This window comes from Oryza glaberrima, chromosome 3 (genome assembly GCF_000147395.1).
Source record: "Oryza glaberrima chromosome 3, OglaRS2, whole genome shotgun sequence".
Classification (NCBI taxonomy): domain Eukaryota; kingdom Viridiplantae; phylum Streptophyta; class Magnoliopsida; order Poales; family Poaceae; genus Oryza; species Oryza glaberrima.
Window position 1 is genome coordinate 2,232,842 of NC_068328.1, and position 20,888 is coordinate 2,253,729.

At 42.1% G+C, this 20,888-nt stretch overlaps 3 protein-coding genes across 4 annotated transcripts; 2 read left to right on the top strand and 1 right to left on the bottom strand.

Moving 5' to 3' along the window:
• The first annotated feature begins 1,931 nt into the window (after positions 1-1,931).
• Positions 1,932-5,968, top strand: LOC127768503 (uncharacterized). The gene is made up of 3 exons (XM_052294095.1): positions 1,932-2,533; positions 2,618-3,275; positions 4,837-5,968. Exons 1-3 carry the CDS (start codon positions 1,932-1,934, stop codon positions 5,782-5,784), a joined length of 2,208 nt encoding a protein of 735 aa, XP_052150055.1. The 3' UTR covers positions 5,785-5,968.
• A 5,158-nt stretch (positions 5,969-11,126) lies between these two features.
• On the top strand, positions 11,127-15,996 carry LOC127765110 (E3 ubiquitin-protein ligase WAV3-like). 2 transcript variants are annotated; one of them, XM_052289940.1, is made up of 2 exons: positions 11,127-11,649; positions 13,841-15,996. In XM_052289940.1, exons 1-2 carry the CDS (start codon positions 11,422-11,424, stop codon positions 15,704-15,706), a joined length of 2,094 nt encoding a protein of 697 aa, XP_052145900.1. In that variant the 5' UTR covers positions 11,127-11,421; the 3' UTR covers positions 15,707-15,996. The 2 variants fall into 2 exon arrangements, with proteins under 2 accessions (XP_052145900.1, XP_052145899.1); XM_052289939.1 differs by having other exon boundaries at positions 11,129-11,649; positions 13,838-15,996.
• A 254-nt stretch (positions 15,997-16,250) lies between these two features.
• LOC127768134 (transcription factor WER-like) lies at positions 16,251-17,628 on the bottom strand. The gene is made up of 3 exons (XM_052293665.1): positions 17,377-17,628; positions 17,156-17,285; positions 16,251-17,036 (listed from the first exon to the last, which is right to left on the bottom strand). The coding sequence occupies exons 1-3, from the start codon at positions 17,510-17,512 to the stop codon at positions 16,559-16,561; spliced, it is 744 nt and encodes a 247-aa protein (XP_052149625.1). The 5' UTR covers positions 17,513-17,628; the 3' UTR covers positions 16,251-16,558.
• Between the last annotated feature and the right edge of the window lie 3,260 nt (positions 17,629-20,888).

The window sequence follows — 20,888 nt, forward strand, 5'->3', positions numbered from 1 at the left end:
AGGGAAAGTCATTCAGAATAGCACCTCAATTAGAAGCTTCTAGCTGCATCCCTGCTCTTGAATTAAAAAGACCTGCGCGTCAGAGCGTAAACGACAATCATACACAGTTAATGATGCACCAACCAGTGCAAATAGACGCGTGCCGGCCACCATGTGGTCTGCCTCCGTCGCACGGAGTGAAGGTTAGGGTGTGTGTACGAACTACGAAGGAAGATGTAGAATATGACAGGTGGGTCTAAGAGTTTTTTTTTATTTTTTATCTTGCACACTATTTCACTATTCTATTCTATCAGAAATATATTTTTTAATGATCGTGAAGGTTTAACAGCACATAACCATATTTTAAAAGTGTATTTCCAAAATAACAACACTTTTGTCGTGTCTAGGAGTTCAAACAACAAAGTCACGATATCATGTAAAAAATTTGCTTTTGTGATTTTATTGTTATTTAGCACATAGATTGACGGAAAGCAATGACTTATACAGTGGTGAAGCAATCCAGATCCTTTGCGGTACTGCTCCCTTATAAATATATTTACAACGATATTTTCTGTTGATATGCCAGTGTCAAATTTTAGTACGTTGATACCATGGCAAAATTCTAAAGGTGAGGGCCTACTTTTACATATATATATTTTTTAAAAATAAATACACCATGTAAAAAATATCTACTCACTCACTTATGACTACTATCTCAAATACTCATCTCTATGGCTAACGTATCTCTCTCCAATCTTCATTGCTCTCTCGGCTAGGGGTTATAATGGCCCTAAACACGTGATGAATTGGACCCGGTTATAGTGAGATTAAGGTACAAATTGATTTCGATTATTCAGTGGATTATTAATTACCATGAATTATCTATTTGATTGTAATGATAAATTAAATATTTAAACAAATAAATTTAACAATAGCTTTAAATAAGTGGTGTAGAGGAAAGTTTTTTTTTAAGAGAAACGTATATTTTAGTTTTTTTTAAGAGAAACGCATATTTTTCTAGTGTGGAACTAATAGTATGGTTTAATAATAGAGTGTATTAAGAAAAGAAAACATGGTTTTCCCATAGCCCACGTTCGCATTCACCCACATACATGCCAGATATAGGATTTGCAGGGGAGTAGATGACCAATGAGTCCATCTGCTCATGTTGTTGAGGTCCACGTCTGGTCAAAGAAACCCAAGACTCCAAGACGAGCACTACTCTGTTGGTATCCATCCTAAACACTGTAGGTTTTTTTTTTTTATTTGCTCTCTATCCCTCTTGCAGAGGAGGCGCTGGAAACTAGAAAGCTTCAGAACTTAATATTTTTTAAAAAAATTTCACGAATAGAAAAAATACCGGTGCGTTACAACGGGGTGAATGTTATTTTAATTTTATTTTTACTATACGGTTTAGTTAGGGTAAAATTCACTGTGAAAATTTGCTTGGATATTTTTTTTAGAAAATCATAAGCTACAATTAGGAGTCTGACTTTCATCTCAAGTTAGCATGCGGGATTTTAAAGAGATTTCTTATAGGACTCCTTTTGTATTTTTAAAAGCAAATAAGTTTAAATCCAAATCAAACACAGATCTATATTTTTAAAAGTGAGCGAACTTAAAAATTGACTCAAAGTGACGTATCAAAATATTAGTAAAAACATCTCCGACATATAGATATGATCGTACAGTTTTCTCCCTCTGCTTTTATTTATAGGATGGTTCATATTTCTTTGCTTACGTGGATCAACCAGGTGATATTTGGGGATTTACCTTTCACTAGGAGAGATTGGTTATTACGGATAACTAGATGGAGCAGTTAACTAAACAATGTGCTATGGTTTCTGTCATTCCGTCAGTGTACATATATCCAGCATGCCAGACTGACAGTCACTTGTACACGCAGTATAATATCCATTTCCTCAGCTGGGAGCTAATAAGCTCACACTGCAATGGCATCCACTCCGGCAGAAATGGCGCCACCGCCGGCACTCAAGTACCAGCGCTGCAACAATGTGGACGGGCTGGTCTCGGTGGAGGCGCTGCGAATCATCGTGGAGACCAAGGCTTGCTTCGTGGCGGTGGCGCTGGCGCTGGCCTACTTCCTGACGGCGTCGCGGCACCGGCTGTGGAGCTCCAGCCACCTGATCAAGGGGTTCCTCTTCGCCGTCACGCAGCCGGTGACCCGGTTCCTCGTCAGCATGTTCGCCATGCTGCTCTCCATGCCGTTCCGCAACGACCTCTACCTCCTCTGGGGCATCCTCCTCCTCGCCGGCTACGAGGGCGTCTACACCATCTCCGGCTACGGCGTCTCCGCCCGCCTCTCCGACCTCGCCGTCCACGAGTTCACGCGCTGCAGCAACATTGTGGTGCTCGGCCTCTACGTCCGGTACTACTCCAATGCCTCGCAGTTCCGGTACCCTCTCTGGGCGCTCTGGGCGCTCATGGTCGCCAAGTTCTTGGAGCGGATCGTCCGGTTCAAGATCGCCAACAAAAGGTACGGCGACGGGAACATCAGCCGCGTCGCGCACTACATGAAGCACGAGCACAAGCTGTCGGAGAGCAGTAATGATCAGCAGTCGTCGTCGGAGAGCAGTACAGACACTGAAGCTGCAGGTGAGCACGAGTTTAGCGGTAGTACATCGACAGACGTTGAAGCTGGCGAGCAGGGCTTCCACATGAAGAATTACAACTACCTCATCGTCGGCGACTCCAAGTTGGATGGAGAGAAGAACACAACCCGGGGGATCTACGAGCCAGAGTTGAAACCGGTGACCCACACGGTCACCGTCGCCAAGGTGTGGGAATACCCAGGGAATCTGCTCGGGCCTGATAAGAAGGGCCGCTACAAGCTGAAGGACGTCTGCTTGTCCTTCGCCCTCTGCAAGCTGCTGAGGCGGAAGTTCGCCGGCGTTGAGGCAACGAAGAGCGAGCTGCGGAAGGCGCGGAAGCTCGTCTTCAACGGCCTCATCACGAGCGACATCGACGAGGAGCGGACGTTTCGAGTTATCCGTGCAGAGCTCGGGTTTGCGAGAGACATCAGCTTCACCAAGTACCCCATCTTGTTCAGCTGCGGCTTCCCGGTGGTCAGCGTCGTGCTGTTCGCGGCGACGCTCGGCGTGTCGATATGGATCATAGTGTCGGCGATCCTGCATTACCGGGTTCCTCGCGGGAGCTCGGCCAATTTGGTCCATGGCAAGAATGTGGATCTGTCCATCACATTTGGTATCGTGAGCATGGTTACGGCCATGGACATCTGCGAGTTCTCCATGCATCTCTCCTCGAACTGGACCAAGGTAACTTGCTACTAACTCTCCTAAAAAAACTTTATTCCTAATCCATCTTACATGTATCAATATAAAGTTTAAAAAGAATAAAATATCCTTTATTATTAAATCCTAATACATTTGTCCCCAACTTTACTAAATTACAATGTTCTCAACTTTATTAAGTCCCAACACATTAATCGCTTTAAAAATGAAGTATATTTGTGGGATAAATGGGTGAGGGAAAGACGAATTATATGGGACAGAGGAGCAATTCCTAGCTACTGTAGCTTCCAAGGATTTTCGGAAATGGATTTGCTATAATTGCACTATAATATTCAGATGATTTAATATCATTTCATATGGACAAAGTTTGTCTATCTGTGGCCAAAAGATTCATTTTATATAAAATAACAAGACAACGGCTTTGTTTGGTTGGCTATCTGCATTATAAATCGTCCGCATCTTAGACTTCAGTAGTGACTGTTGTGAGCGGTGTTTTTTTAAACTGGAAATACTCTTTACAAGCTGTCACGTGGGCAATACTAAAAAGTAGTAATTAATTATCATCATTAAATTATTAGTGAGGATACGCGCCCCTGATCAATCGATCATAAAGTAGCAAGGCAAGTGTATAATACTGTTTCAGTTTGAGTTGATTGACCAAGAGCTTATAAGAAAAACGTGAGATGTTAGATTAATCAATCGCAATTTATAGTATGCCTCCAAATAAGCATATCTCTTGGAAAATCTTTTGAGTTCAAAACCTTACATTTTTTCTTAAATTTTGAACGAATTTGTTGAAGTGATTTTCAGTAGGTATCCCTTCTCTTAGAAATTGGGTACTAAAACATCCTCAAGGGAATTTGTTTGGTGCATTTTAAACAAATTGTAGAGAAGTTTCCATTTTTGAAGACTAGAAAAAAAGGAGGGTTCTGAAACCTTAAGGTTCGATGCTATATGGATATGGAAAATTAATATGGCTTTTTGATAAGAGATCTTAAAGATGAAGCGATCTCAGTCTATCACAGCGATGAGGTATAGAATTTATTTTAAAAAAAAAGAGGGCAAAAGCTTTGTCTCATATATATTGATAGAGCAGAGGTCTGTTTTAAGGTGTAGAACATTTTGTTCTTATTTTTCCTTAAAAGGTGTATTGAAATTGGAAAATACTCATGTACTTTAACGCATGTTCTTACAGTATGGAGCATCTTTAAAAGCCTAATAGTCCATCCATTTCTAAATATTTGACACCATTAACTTTTTAACATATGTTTGACCGTTCGACTTATTTAAAAACTTTTGTAAAATATGTAAAACTATATGTATATGTATAAGTATATTTAACAAAGAATCAAATGATAGGAAAAGAAATAATAATTACTAAAATATTTTTAATAAGATGAACGGTTAAACATATTTAAAAAAAGTCAACGACATCATATATTTAGAAACGGAGGGAGTAGTTGTTTGTAACTTGTAAGCAGAGAAAGCACTATCACTTGAGAACAATTTTCTCGTGCATTTTCATTAGCGTTTCCCAGATCCCAAGTTCCCAACTAATAATTTCCCCTGAACTCTACGTTTACAGGTTATGGTTATCTCTGAATACGTCCGGAATCGGTACGGGCGATGCTATCTCCTCGACCGTATTATATGGTTGGTGTGCTGCGGCAATATCGCCGAGCCAATCGGCAACTCCCTGGGACAGTTCAACCTTGTCTACGGGGCAAAGAGAGGGTGCATCCCGACGTGCGTCATCAAGGTGTACCACGCCGTGAGATCGTTCGTCCTGCTCAACAACGACGGCGAGTACCGCATCATGAAAGGTAAGACTATCCGAGTTCCAGACGAGGTGAAGAAGGCAATATGTCAGACGCTCATGGCGAACAAGACGGAGTTGACTCAAGGTAAGCCTCTGCCCAGGACAGCAAGCATGCTGCAGCGATACGGTCGGCACCCGACGGCGATCGAGACCATCGTCGTGTGGCACGTCGCGACGTGCCACCTTCAGAAACTGGTGGATGAGAGTCAGCGCAAGAGCTACGAGGTGGCCACCCGGCTGTCCAAGTACTGCGCCTACCTGTTGTTCTACAAGCCGAAGCTGCTGGGATCGGTCGGCAACAACTCGGTGAGGTACACCTGCAAGACGTTGGTCCAAGAAGCAGCCGCCGCCAGGGGCAGCGGCAGCGGTAGCGGGGACGATAATATGATGATGAGGAAAGGCGAGGCACTCGCGGACAAGCTCAAGGCCCGCGGCCGTGTGGATTGGACGGAGCTGGCGGAGTTCTGGTCGGAGCTGCTGATATCGCTCGCGCCGTCCGGGAGCGTCAGCGCCCACGAGAAGGGGCTCGGCGACGGCGGCGAGTTCATCACGCACCTCTGGGCGCTGCTGTACCACGCGGGGATCGATGACAAGTTCACCTGGTCGACTGCCACTGGCAGTACTGCCGGTGGCGACTCTGGCGGCACGGCGGACAATTCTACGTTTCAGAATGGCACGGCCATCGTCGAACCGCACACGGTTAGCACAGCTTGATCGAGGATCGAGTTTGCTGGAGAAGGATTGTTAGCTATATCACTTGGTGTGTGTGTGTTTCAGTTAGATGGATTCGAGTATGCAGATGTCAGGTGTTGTGTCTCATGTAAGAGTGAGTGAAAAGGCTAAATATCCATTTCCGTGCTATGAAAAAACTGTGTTGTTCATTTGATTCAGTGGAAGTTCTTGCCAAAAGCTTAATGCTGATACTAGTCATTTTTATTTTACCTCGTGCTCCCTGCGATCTTTTAAAAACAAAATAGACGCGTCAGTTGACGCGCTTGATATCTTAAATCCTGTGCATAGGGTACAGTTGTACACTTCTTTTTTTTTTAAAAAAAAAGAAGAAAATAGTTGTTCTATATAAATTAGTTTGATTTCCATAAAATTTCTTTAAAAACAATCTACATTTGAAAGTACATCTTATTAGGATTTAGTTCTGCGTTTGCAGAGATAAATGAATAAATCATCTTTTTTTCTGCGTTTCGATGATTCATCAAAATATCAATCTAAAATATTTTGTACATGTAGGGTCGGAAAAAAAAACCGATTACATGCTCTAACACTATTTAAATATCTAATCACTTCAGCATAATATTTTAAGGAAAAAATGAAGAAGATTGATTTAAGCATCATTTTTTTTATCTTAACAGATCGACTTAGTAAAACCATAATTAATAAAAAGTATTCTCTGTATTATATTATAATACGTTTTAACTTATTTCTAATTCAAACATCATCAATATTGATCAAGTTTGTAGAAGATATAGCATTTGGCAGTGTGGCTAGTGGCTACGTGCCTTTTTTTTTTCCAGCCAATCTATAGCTAGCTCTTTATCTCTCTTCATGTAGGAGTAGTTCGTCCCGCAAAAAAAAAATGTGGGAGTAGTTCGTGTAATTAGCACCAGTAGTAAAAATCAAGTCATCCCTTAAGGGAATATCTCCTCATTTTTCATGTCATTTAAAAAATCATCAAAAAATTTGAAAAAGAAATTAGTAGAATAGATTAATATGTGATATGTTACCTCACAAACATACAAATTTAAATTCAACTTATACAAGTAGAAACAAAAATAACAAATTTGACTATGAATAGAACGCGTAATTCACAGTCAAATTTGTTATTTTTATTTTGAATTGTATAAGTTAAATTTTAACTCTCATGTTTATGAAAAGATATATCATATATTGATCTATTTTAACAATTTTTTTTTAAAAAAATTGGAACTAAACCAGGCCTTAGTTCCCAATTTTTTTTCCAAAAACATCACATCGAATCTTTGGACATATGAATTGAGTATTAAATATAGATAAAAAAACTAATTGCACAATTTACACAGAAATCGCGAGACGAATCTTTTGAGCCTAATTAGTCAATTATTAGCCATAAGTACTACAGTAACCCACATGCTTTAATGACAGCTTAATTATGCTTAAAATATTCGTCTTGCGGTTTCTAGGCGAATTATGAAATTAGTTTTTTCGTTCGTGTCTGAAAGCCCCTTACGATATCTGGTTAAGCATTCAATGTGACATCTAAAAGTTTTCTTTTCGCGAACTAATCACGCTGGTGGTGACTGTACGAAAGTATTTTTCGCTTGGTGGTGACACGGCAAGTCAAGACACATTGTCTCAAATCTCAACCTTCCTTAATGCAGTGCATTGAAAAGTGCACCTATCTCTCGATTGAAACATCCATGATGAGAAAAATGGAGAGCTAGCCGAAAGATACGAACGATAGTTTGATTTCTTCCTGGACGGCATGCGATCAAATCAAACCAACAAACTAGAGTAACCATATGACAGTCCACGAGTGATGGTCGAACCTGGCTTTCACTCCAGGGGTGAAAAAAATGGCTTGTTTAGCCTTATCCTCTTGATTTCTTAGGAAATATGAAAATAGCGAAATCAACTGGTGTTCAGACACAAAGAGCTATCAGCAACAAATTTGGTTACCAAGATCAAAGAGGAGGCAGAAACTTAGACCTTGGCTAGAGCAAAGGGCCTTTGTAGCCTGAAGTAGTCTTTTAGGACTCACTCTTTTTTCCTTTATATAAATATTTCGTATGCGTTATACAATTTTTCTTCTAATCTATTTAATGAAATTAGCACTGTCTTGTAACGGTTCATTAATAAAAAAACATGCCGGCAATGGTAGTCAACCGGCTGGCAAATAACGTCGGGCCATCGGCGAGACGGCGACTGAACATGAACATTCTCCGGATGAACGAGACCAACTCCCACGCCACCAAACTTCATGGTTGACACCCCAATTAACCAACAACCAGACTGGGTGGCCGAGAAAGAGAACGAAGTATGAACAATTTTAATCCACACCACGATCGTTCAAAACACACTGAAACATCCACTCATCCCCACCAACCGCGGGCGCGCCGGGAAACATGTGGTTTTGGGCGAGTTTCTCAGCGAGGCATCCTGTTCTTTCTGCTGCTGGAGCCGCCATGTTTGAACCAGGCTAACTGGCTAAGCTGGTCCTTCTTTAAACTCGGTTGAAATGGCCACATAGTAGCATCTGGAGTGTATACAATTCTTCAGTCCTTCTGTCGGACTGAACATCTTTTTCCATTTGTGATTTTTACCGTTCTGGTGCGCTTCGGAGTTACTTTCAATTCAGTTAAATATTCGGTGGGAATTACATATGTAGTGAAAATCTAGAAACTACGGTTGGATAAAAAGAAATGAACGATTCGTCCATGTCATCACGGGTAAAAATTTTACTTATAGATTTACTCATGGTGACATGCACGAAACTCAAACATTCATTTTTTATTCAATGGTAGTTTTCAGATTTTCATTATATATGTGGCTTACATTATATATTTTTCAACCATTGGATGCAGGGCGAACGGCACAAAACATAGCTTAATGCACCATTCTGTAGTTTCTATACATTTTCTACTCTAATGCATAGGGGGAAAAATATATGGTGCAGATTTTTTATACATGAGTAAATTTACTAGTAAAATTTTTCCTCGTGATGACGTGAATGAATCTCAAACATCTATTTTTTTATCCAACGATAGTTTTCAGGTTTCCACTATATGTGTTGTAGTTTTCACCGTATTTTTTTTCATGCATATTTCATCATATATTTTTTTTCATGCATAGGATCCTGTTCTGTTACTAACCAATTGGCCTATTTATGTATCAGCTGCTGCATAGCTGGATGCGAAAGATTTATGAGCTGTTTGCTAATTGTTGGATTTCAAAGAGAGTGCTAATTCCTACTTAAGCACTGGTCGCACTTCCACGTCCAGATCCTGGAGAACAGTACGCGCCAGAAATCTCTAGCAATGTTAGGCATAACTTTGTGCCCATGCTACCATGCGACATGTATCTGTCACCATTTGACTTGCAGTTTCTGAAATAAGATTTGACTTGCATTTTTCAGTCATAATCATGTCCATGTTGATTGATTTCAATGCGTTAAATTACGGGCGCAAAACAGTTATCGGTCACTGAATAAATACAGTTCGTACTACTGGTACAGTTTACTGGAGTACTACTAGTAGTAGTAGAACTGTATATGTTCAGCAGCTGGTGACACTGTATCTATTCAGCAGCTGGTGCATTGAAAATTCGTGTCGAACGGGTACCATGTTGCTGTGACACACACACCGCACACGTCTCTCCTGGTTCTCGAACGACCCTGTTGAACGTTGATTCGAATCTGCAAATGCTGTAGCTGAACTTTCAACTGGGCGGTGCAGACGTGCAGTGCCTGTGTGTGCTCATGTCAAGTCCAACTCGACGCCTTTTCGGCCATCCACAGACCACAGCTCTGCTTCTGCACACACCCTGTTTTATTCGGTAGCACCCAAACCTTGACCAGATCATGGTATAATAAACATCTAGATCAGCGAGTACGGATCACGTTTTCTCCATAGCCACGTGGTTTGAACTCAGGATCATCTATACGATAATCAACGACGACCATTATAACTTGGTGTATTACTCCATCAACAAATCAAACGAAAACCTGTACTGATACGTAAAACAGCGACATGGATGCATGCAGTAGACGCACGCAGTCGCGCGCACCCGTTGTCCCTATCAACTCTCACGCTCACCGTCGCGACCACGTGCACGCGCGAGTACGCTAGCGCTCCGCATATCATCGACGTGACGGGCAAAGCGGCGGTGACGGACGTAGCGGAGGAGCCGTATGTGTAAAGTGCGTGAAACGACGGCGCCGCTTGGACCAAATCCCACGCAGCCGCAAGTATTACACACTCTCCGTGCATGCCATGGCAACGCACGGCAGCACGCCACCACGCCGAGTTGCCGACGCGCCGCGCGCGCGGGTGGGCGTACGCCGTGACGCCAACGAAATCGGTGGAATCGGTGCATGCGCGTGCGTAGGCGTAGCCGCGGCTTCTCGGAGTCTCGGTGCGGCTATGGGCGGGGACGCCGTTGCGACAACCGCGTCGGCGCGCAGTACCGTGAGCGCGACCGCGACGTATCGGAGGCGACGACGACATGGACATGGGCACGTACGTACGTACCGTCGTGAGTTTAACATTACCGGTTCACCACTGAATTTCGAGCCACATTGGTATCACGGTTTTTCGAGCCACATCAGTATCACGGTTTTCGATAAATCTCGATCAGTTTTTGATAAATTTCGATTGAATTTCAACCAAATATATTGTTTAACCTTTGAAATTTCAATTCAAACTTAATTCTGACCCGTGTCGAAACATCGAAATTTCGTGGAATTCGATTGGTTTTCGTCGAAACTGTGAACCTGCTTGTGGCCCGCGGGTGTGGCGGTCGGGCGTACGTACGGCGGCGAAACCGTTGTGTTGAAGTTTCGACCCAAGATGAGACGTGAGCGCATCCAACTATCCATGCAACGGGTCTACGGGGAATTTAATTGCTTGGTATTATGTACTTGGTAGCGCTGCACGGCTGTGTCGTACCGACACGGATAACAAGTTTGACAACAACTGTTTCCTACGAACGAAAGCGAAGACATATTTAACCGGTCAACCGTCATCTTTCTCCTTGTGATCCCGTTTCCTAGGCTTAAAAGTCTCTCTTGCCTACTAAAAGAATGTGTAATAGTGTTTACTTTACTATTTTACCCCGAATACGAACAATACAAAACCAGAACGTCATTCACATCACCAATACATAGATGCTGACGGGTTTGGCTGTCAAGATGCATGTATCTATCCTGTACAAGTGAACAGCTCATACCGTCATGCTCCAATGTCAACTCCCAAACAATTTAGGGGTACACACAAAAAAACAGAAATTAAAGCGTTATTACTACTACTGCTGCAGTCAAACAAGGGCATAATTGGAAGTCTAAACACCCATAAATTTCTGCCTCCCCTTCATTCCCTCCGTCGTTCGCGTTCATCTTCTGCTTGTTATAATCCTCCATTCTTTTTGCTCTTCCTCGCACTCGCAGCGCCACCAACGAAAACCCAAGGCAACGCACCACGCTGCACGCGTCCGTGGTCGCCGCGAAACTTGCGCCGCGATGGGGAGGCCGATTCACCCCCAAATCCTGCCATCCTGATCCAGTTTGATTTCTCCGTCGAGCAGCAACAGCAGCAGCGAGGATTGGGTGTGCGAAAAGGAGTCGCCTTTGAGGGATCGTGAGCAATGGCGCCGGCGTGGGATCGCGCCAAGCACGCGCTCGCCACCAGGCTCTGCATTCGCTTCCCGGCGCGGCAGAGGGCCGTGGAGGATGCACCGGCGGAAGACGAGGCGCCTCCGCCGCCTCCACCGCCTGCGGCGGCGGCGGCGGCGCGTGCTGTGCCGGAGGAGAAGTTGAAGTCGCCATCGGTGTCCGTGCGGCGGCTTTCGAGCTCTGGGAGCTGGGGCAAGAAGGTCAGGTTTATCTTTCTCGCTGGGAGAGAATCTATTCTATACCACTGAGTTTGATCGACTTCAACGATTTGCCATCGACATTGTTTCCTTCTATAATATACCGATGACTTTATTAATTGTTCTATAATACGCCATTGGGCTGGGCATTCTTTTCAAAAATACCCAAAATACCCTTAGAGACATACAAGATTAACAATTGATTTATCTCATTAGAAGTTTCAAAAAATATAAAATTTTTTAGTGGCCTCGTTACACAACATGGAAGTTTCTATACATGTTTCAAGTTTTTTCTGGTATATTTAGATTTTAGAAAATAATATTTTTATATGGTATATGAGAGAAAATTTGTTTATACGAGAGATAATAGCACAAAAATATCTTATGTAGAGTATGAAAGATGATTTATATTTAAAACATCAATAAAATGTATTTTATATAGCATATAACAAATGAGTTATATATTTTTTTACAAAAAATATAAATGTAAAAAACTTGAAACTTCTATACAAACTTCCATGTTGTGTAAGTAGGCCATATAATTTTTTAAATTTTTTTTTGAAACTTCTAATAGGATAAATTAATTGGTAACCTTGTATGTACATAAGGGTATTTCGGGTATTTTTGAAAATAGTGTCCAGCCCAATGGCGTATTGTAGAACAATTGATAAAGTCACTGGTATATTATAGAAGGAGACAATGTCGATGACAAATCGTTGAACTCGAACAAACTCAGTGGTATAGAATAGATTCTCTCTTCTGGTAATGTTAGATTGCGATTGCTCTTGATTTATGGTGTGCAGATGTGAGAAAAAGTGTCGGCTTTAATTAATGCATATTAGATGGTTCTTTTTTGTTGTCAAATAAAACATCGCGAATTTCGGTTCCATGTTGGTAAAATATCTTCGTAGGGGTATGACAAGTTCATTTTTTGTCCTAAAACTATTGTGGATCACAATAGCGAGAGAGAACATTCTTTTTCTGGGTGTCATCTCTTACCTGAAAGGGTAAAATATCTCTTTATTCTCCACTCCTTTCTAGATATGTTTAGTTTCCATTTGAAACTTGCATATGGGCATCGATTTTATCCGATTTGTCTAAAAATCATGTAGTTGCGTAAATTCTCTTTGAGAACATTTTTTTGATAAACCTGTAAATTTGCAATATATGTAAATATGGCCACCTCTTTCAAATCGTTCATGTTAATACTGTTCCAAATGCTGTATGTATATTCTTCATTGTTTTGAAGTTTTACTTGAATTTATTGGCACAACGATCTTTGGCATAAATGGCTTCAGACCAGTGCCCGAACAAAGAGAAAGTGTTGCTTCAGCCCATTGCAGACCAGAACATGCATTTTGATTGGTTGGTGGATCATCTTATCTGACTTGGTCCCAGTAGTTGTTGAAAATACAACTTGATTTGTCACATTGACTAATGAAGAATATTTACTTTTTGATGACGGTGCACATGTTTTTAGAACAACGATACACATGATGAAATAGCCTTCATTTTTTTTTTTTGAAAGATCACCCCCCCCCCCCCGGGGGGGGGGGTTATATTATAATCTGGTCTTGTGTCATCTATGCTGCAGCTGCAACTGACCATTCAGTATTTTATTACTCCCAAGCTGCACATGCATACACATTTCAGTGTGTGCATATTTTTCCAATTCGGAAACTACCTGTGTCTATCCAAATTCCAAATCATTCCATCCAAAATGGTTCATCAATCATGAAAACAAATTGATCATACTACACTTGTTATAGGAAGGTTGGATTGTAAGCCATCCCTGCGCTATTGTCAAAACGTGTAAATTCTTGTTCTTAAGCTTTGTCCATGACAAGTTTATCGCCATCCTTTTAGTCATTTGCTCCCTCCTTTTGACATGTTAAATTTTCTTTTCCTTGGATAGTGGTTCAAAGCCACTTATCTTTTCTCATTAAGCTGTATCAAGTATCTACTCTTCACCTTTACTTGTGTGCTCCTGAGAGATTTTACATTCGTAAATAGTACAGTCATATGACACACAGATTCCTTTATGTTTCTTTCGTATGACACATAAATAGGATAGTCTTTATGTATATTCAGGCACAATTTATAGTTGATAATGGCAGAAGTTTATGTTACCATGAAAGCTCTGATGGTAGCAATGCTAACTTTTTTTTTTTGTTTACTCTCTTCATTTCAGAAGGTATGTGCCATTTGCCTTGGTGGCATACGGACAGGAGGACAGGCCTTGTTCACAGCTGAATGCTCCCACGAATTCCATTTTCATTGCATCTCCTCAAATGTCAACCATGGCAATTACGTCTGCCCGGTATGTCGTGCTGAGTGGAAAGAACTTCCCTTCCAAGGAACTCAACCTGCAGACACTGCATATGGACGAGCTAGAGTAAGCCCTGTAAATTGGCCCCAGGATGAGGGGCAGATGTCTGTTGTCCGCAGGCTTTCCCACGGATATAGTGGAAACCTTCAACAGCAACTTGCTGTCTTCCGTACTCCAGAGGCAAGCATTTTCAATGATGATGAGAACATTGATCCTCAGTCTGAAACAGTTGATGATCATAATGCAGTTACTAATTCAGTTGAGATCAAGACATATTCAGAATTTCCAGCCATACAAAAATCAGAAAGACGGAAGGTCTTTGCTATCTTAATACATCTGAAGGCTCCAAAGTCCTTGGACTCGGTGAGCTCCCGTGCACCTCTTGACCTTGTGACTGTGCTTGATGTCAGTGGCAGCATGTCGGGGATAAAACTTTCACTTCTTAAGCGTGCCATGAGTTTTGTCATCCAAACACTTGGACCCAATGACCGCCTGTCTGTTGTAGCCTTTTCATCTACAGCACAGAGGCTCTTTCCACTTCGCCGAATGACCTTAACTGGTCGGCAGCAAGCCTTGCAAGCCATTAGTTCCCTTGTCGCAAGTGGTGGCACAAACATTGCTGATGCGCTAAAGAAAGGTGCTAAAGTGGTCAAGGATCGTCGGCGGAAGAATCCTGTTAGCAGCATAATTCTTCTTTCTGATGGTCAAGACACCCATTCATTTCTATCTGGTGAGGCTGATATAAACTACAGTATACTTGTTCCCCCTTCAATCCTTCCTGGGACAAGTCATCATGTGCAAATCCACACCTTTGGTTTTGGTACAGACCATGATTCGGCTGCCATGCATGCTATTGCTGAGACATCTAATGGCACATTTTCATTTATTGATGCTGAAGGCTCAATCCAAGATGCATTTGCTCAATGTATGGGTGGCCTCCTTAGCGTTGTAGTTAAGGATATGCGGCTGTGCATCGAGTGTATAGATGAAGGCGTGTCTCTTACCTCCATCAAGTCAGGCAGCTATGCAAGTCAAGTAGCTGGAAATGAACGCAGTGGATTGGTTGATATTGGTGACCTCTATGCAGATGAAGAGAGGGGATTTCTGGTCACTCTACATGTCCCAGCCGCACATGGACAGACTGTGCTGATCAAACCAAAATGCACATACCTAGATGCAATAACTATGGAAAATGTCCAGCTAGACGGTGAAGAAGTGATTATTCAGCGTCCTGCATATTGTGTTGACTGTACAATGTCACCTGAGGTTGAGCGTGAATGGCACCGTGTTCAAGCCACAGAGGACATGTCTGCTGCTCGATCTGCGGCTGAGGATGGCTCTTTCTCTCAGGCCGTGTCAATCCTTGAAAGCCGTAGGAGAATACTGGAGTTACATGCAGCACACTCTTCAGACAGTCAGTTCTTGGCATTAATCAAAGAGCTAAGGGAGATGCAGGATAGGGTGGAGAGCCGGCAGAGGTACGAGGAATCAGGCAGGGCTTACATGCTATCAGGCCTGAGCTCACACTCATGGCAAAGAGCAACTGCACGTGGCGACTCGACAGAGCTCACAACCCTTATTAATACTTACCAGACACCATCCATGGTTGATATGCTACAGCGCTCGCAGACTATCCTGCCCTCTGTTGTCGAAATGCTGAACCGTTCTTCAACTGTTGCTACTTCAAAGTCCTTCTCTAGCTACCTCCCAACCTCCCGCCATATTGCTTGATCATAATGTAGTTCTAGCAATAACCAGCCAAGTGTTAGGGAAATGAAGATATCCAATTCTTTAGTTTGTTTTCTGCAGATCTTTTTCCATTATTTATAGTGGGCATGGGATTAGATTCATTATAAATGTTTGGGTATATACTCTAGTTTGGTGTACATGGGTAAACTTTGAAAGGGAATGATAAACAGCATAGCTGAAACAGGTGAAAGGAATGCTGATATTTCATTTGTTTCTCATCATCATTTTATATTAATTCTCATTTTGTACATAAAATTCTCCCTTGGGTTGTTCCAGGATGCTTGTAAGCTCTTGGCTGCATTCACACTTTCGATTGGTTAACTATGTGTGTTTGTTTTCTGATAGTCTCATTTCAGCCATATGTTTATCACCTGATTCATCCCTTCCCAAAGCTAGAAATCAAAATCTTCAGTCTTGTCAGAATCATAGAACTGAGAGCTGCTGCTGGATGCTCTTGATATTTTTCCCCTTGAAACTAAAAACATGAACTGAAGTAGTGTGAAGTGCATGTATCTGACAGGTAAATTCAGTAACAGAAGTGTATATCGGATACAAAAGTTACATGATGATGTTGCAAACTTTGTGACAGGGAGCAGAGTCCAGACTCACTTTGTGACAGGGAACAGAGTCCGGACTCGCATGCATGGTCATGGTGAAAATGCAAAACACGATCCATGGCGAGCTAATCGCGTCGGAAAATTAAGCTAAGCACGATCCTGACACTAGCAAGTACCGCCACTAATATCGATCGATCCTTGCAGCAACTGAAACCTGCACTACACCTCTCTTCTTCCAGACTTCCACACTCTACACTGCTTCACTTCTACTAGCTGCTTAGCTAGTAGCCCAGTACTCGCCCCCGCTCGAGCCTTCGCCGCCGCTGCCATCGCCGTCGACGAGCCTCCAGAGGCTGTCCCAGATCGCATCATCATCGGCGGGGAGCACGCAGTCGTCGGGCACCACCGAGACCGCCGTGCAGCAACGCTCCTTGCTCTGGAGATCGTTCATCATCATCATCACCATGGAATCGTCAGCTGCCTCCTCCTGCGGGCTCTGCTGCTCCTGCTCCTGCAGCAACATCATCTGCTGTTGCTGTTGCTGATGCTGTTGCTGAAGCTGCTGCTGCTGCTGCTGCAGAAGGTTCAGGCTATGGAGATACTGGCGATGCTGCTGCTGCTGCTGGAGCTGGTACTGGTGCAGCAGCTGCGCCCGCGCACGCCGCGACGGCCTCGCCTTCTTGAAGTGCGTCCTCCAGTAGTTCTTTATCTCGTTGTCCGTCCTCCCCGGCAGGCACCGCGCGATCGCCGACCATCTGCACGCGTACGCACCGCCACCGCCACGGTTAATTAGGCACCAACGCACCCAGCACAGTAGAACAGTGCAGGCTACAGTGTGCAATGGCTCAAGGTCATGCACCACACAGCTCCATACCTGTTGCCGAGCATGGCGTGCAGCTGGAGGATGACGGTCTCCTCGTCGGGGGTGATCTTCCCCCGCTTCAGGTCCGGCCTGAGGTAGTTCACCCACCGCAGCCGGCAGCTCTTCCCGCTGCGCCTCAGCCCTGCACATCACTGAATTTTGATCTTGATTCTGAACAAAAAGTTCAGAGCTGAAACATTCTGAACATGATCGATCAGCTCGATCGACGATACCTGTGAGCTTGGCCACGGAGTTCCAGCTGCCTTCGCCGTGCTGCTGCACGTACTCGGTCAGGAGCCTGTCCTCCAGCGCAGTCCACGGGCCCTTCCTCCACCCTTGCTGCAGCATCAGGCTTCTGATCTCGTCCATAAATGATGATTACTTAACTGTGCTGTGTGATTAGCTGCAGAATAATTGTATATGCCTCTGGCTATATATGTGTGCAGCAGCAGTGAGGTGATATGTGTACACTGCTCTTTGGGTTTGGTTCCCGGCTTGTGTGGCAGCTAGAATCTCCGGCCATGCTCGCCATTTATACGAGATCAGCAAGTTGCCGGAGCTGAGGCGATCGGCGTCACGTCGTTTTCGCCTAGTAGCGAGTAACAATTCCACTCCCACTTGTGCTAAGCTTCTCTCTCGCTAGCTCGATCGATCGTAATATTATATTGTTTCGCTACTGAGAAAAAAGCTCATATCCTAGGGAGTGGATTCTAATCCCTCGAGAGGATATCCCCTCGTATATCTTTTTCTTTCAAATTCGATGCAAATAGTTATGAAAAAATCTGAAAAAAATTGACAATGTAGAGTATAATGATACCTACTAGTCCACCAAAATTCATGTTCAAATTTGATCTACACATCGAGAAACGAAAAAAGACAAATTTAGATATAAACAGTACGGTACTATTCATACGCTGAATTTGTCTTTTTTATATCTCGATGTGTGAGTTGAGTTTGGACTTAAGATTTTGTGAAGTTGTATATATGTGTTGTATGAATGTTGTCAAATTTTTCCAGAATTTTTTATAACTATTTAGATGGTTTTTCAGCAAACAAGAAAATATCCCCTCAAGGGATTAGAATAGTTTCCCAATATGGTACTAGAATGTTGTGGTGATGCAATGCAAGAGCTAAGCCTTGCAACCATATTTTGCTTCTTTTGTTTATTGTATTCTTTCGAAATCACTAATCAATCATCCCATGATGTTTATCAATCCATCGATCGGGATGACTTTTACGCGTGTACGTGGTATAAAGTACAATCTAATTAAGCGTCGACAGTATCTAAGAGATGGTGGTGCTCTTGACTACCAGTAGTAAATTAATTGAGTGTAGCTAACAGTGTGTTTGCTTAATAAATTACTTTTTTTTACAGGTCGGTAGCCTGATATAGCATAGGCTACATCGCCAAGTTTCAAGTGTAAAAGGCAAAAAAGTACCAGTACATATATCGTGCTAAGGTTTGCAAATTTTCAACTTGCAAGTGGAGTGGACAATCTTTCCACCAACGTTGGAAGCGGTTAAAGCCATGAATTCTTGTGTTAATTGCAAGTAAACAACCATTTGGGGTCAATGGGTAGCTATGATGAGCAGTAGACTGAATTAAAGTTGACCTAACCGCGTACAGAATTCAGAGCAAACTAAGCTCTGACAGTTCTGCTAATGAAACTTCTCCTAATCAAGAGTGATATGCTTAATTAGCATAACTCATCCTGTAGTGTACAGTCTTCCTTATATTTGTGCTTGTATACTTGTAATTTTGCTTCTGTTATATTCAATGAAATTGATATTATTTCCGGTGCGTTAAAAAAGGAAATAACTTATCTTGTAGCAAGTTTGCGTGGGAAAGTGTTTTCATCCCTTGATGGCATATCCCCTCGTTTCTTACATATCATCTAAATAGTCATAACTTTTTAAAAAAAATTAACAAGATATATTAATATAAAATATATCACTCCATAAATATGCAAGTTCAAATTCAACTTTTACAAATTGTAACAAAAATAACTGCAAATACGCATTAACTATTTTCAGTTTGAATTATTTTTTTAACTTGTAGAAGTTGAATTTAACCTTGCATGTTTGTGGAGTGATATATTTCATATTAATCTATGTTATCAATTTTTTAAAAAAATTTATGATTATTTAGATGGTATGCAAGAAACAAGAGGATGTCTCTTTTATGGATGAAAATCCCATTCCAGTTTTCTTCTTTCAGACTTTCAATGAAAAACTGAACCCTTCTCTGAATTCTGAGCCAGTTTTTCTCTGAGAAGGCACCAGGCCATCCAGAACAGAACATACTAAATCATGATGCATGTTTAATCTCTGGGCATGTCTATCCTACTTAGTTTATTTAAGAAACACAAAGTAGCCATCAAATGGTAAATAGCTTCTTACTTGTATGCAGCTCAGGTTCCATGTACAACACTAGGTTCCCTATTCAAAGTTTTCATCTGCAGAAGATAGCATGCCATCTGAATCAAATCTCATCCATCCATGATCCATATATGTGCGCAGCTGCATGTGCAAGATCACTATATCAGCACCGCAGAGAGATAATTAGATAACCATGCAGCCAAAAAGTGATCCAGACAGGAGAAAATGGCCACAAAAAGACTGGGACTAAATAAACGTTTCTCCCCAGAAGGCTTTAGACTGAAGAACGCAGCTAGCGGTTGTTACTTGCGTTACTGAATTGTTAGGCCGCTGGTGTCCAGCAAAACACGGAATTGATCATTTTAATATGCAATTGCTCGTACAGATGCGTGTATGTGCATGTCGCAATCCTCCGAAAGCATCAGACGCAAAGAAGAAAAAAAAAGAGATCAAGAAAGGCGTTCGATGCTACTGTTGTTTGACCATACACCTGGCCATGGCACAGAGGCCAGATGCAGGCCTAACTCGAGATCGCTCGAACACTGAACTGAAACTGAACTCCATTGTCAGGCAGACTTGATCGGGCGGCGTCAACCCTAGCTATCATCAAAGCGTTTACAAGCCTACATCTCGTCAATGTAATGCAGATACAGTACACAGATATACATGTGTGTGGTAGATGATGCTGTGGGGATGTTTAGAATAAGCTAAGCCTAAAAAGTTGTTCATCTCCAAAAGAAGGAAAAGGAACAAAGTTAAAAAAAAGAAAGTGAGAGATGACATCCGCATTTAAGTATATGGTAAATTGATCAGGGTTACCTGGCTTTGTCTTTGTTGTGACATCCACCTATATGTTCTTTGTGTCATTAACCATTTCTCCTTTTTTTAATTAAAAAATTTCAGTTGCTTGTCATATTAATTATCTTTAAATCTCACAACAGATCAGATATGTAAAATCACTAATAAGTTACTAAAACTCAAAATTTAGCTTCAGTTTGACAAGGCTTCAGCTTCAACTTCACCTTTTTTTTTTTAAAGCTGGAGCCCACTAAACAGTTTCCACTCCATCAAAAAGAGAGAGGAGCATATTAAAGTAATTAAAAACTAGAGTGGTGGAGTGAGATTTGAACCATCTCTACTGTAGACTTCACTCCTGTAGTCAGAGCCTTGTTAAACAGGCCTATAACCGTCAACAGAATAACTAAGAAAACATTCACAGTATGACTGGATTATTTCTCTAATATAATAATCAAACATTCTACAAACTGATTCTGGTTCTTGTGTAAATATGGTTTAAGGAGAACAGAGATCAAAGCCACCAAGAATTAGGACCTGGAGCATATGTATGATTCTCCACCAAATCCAT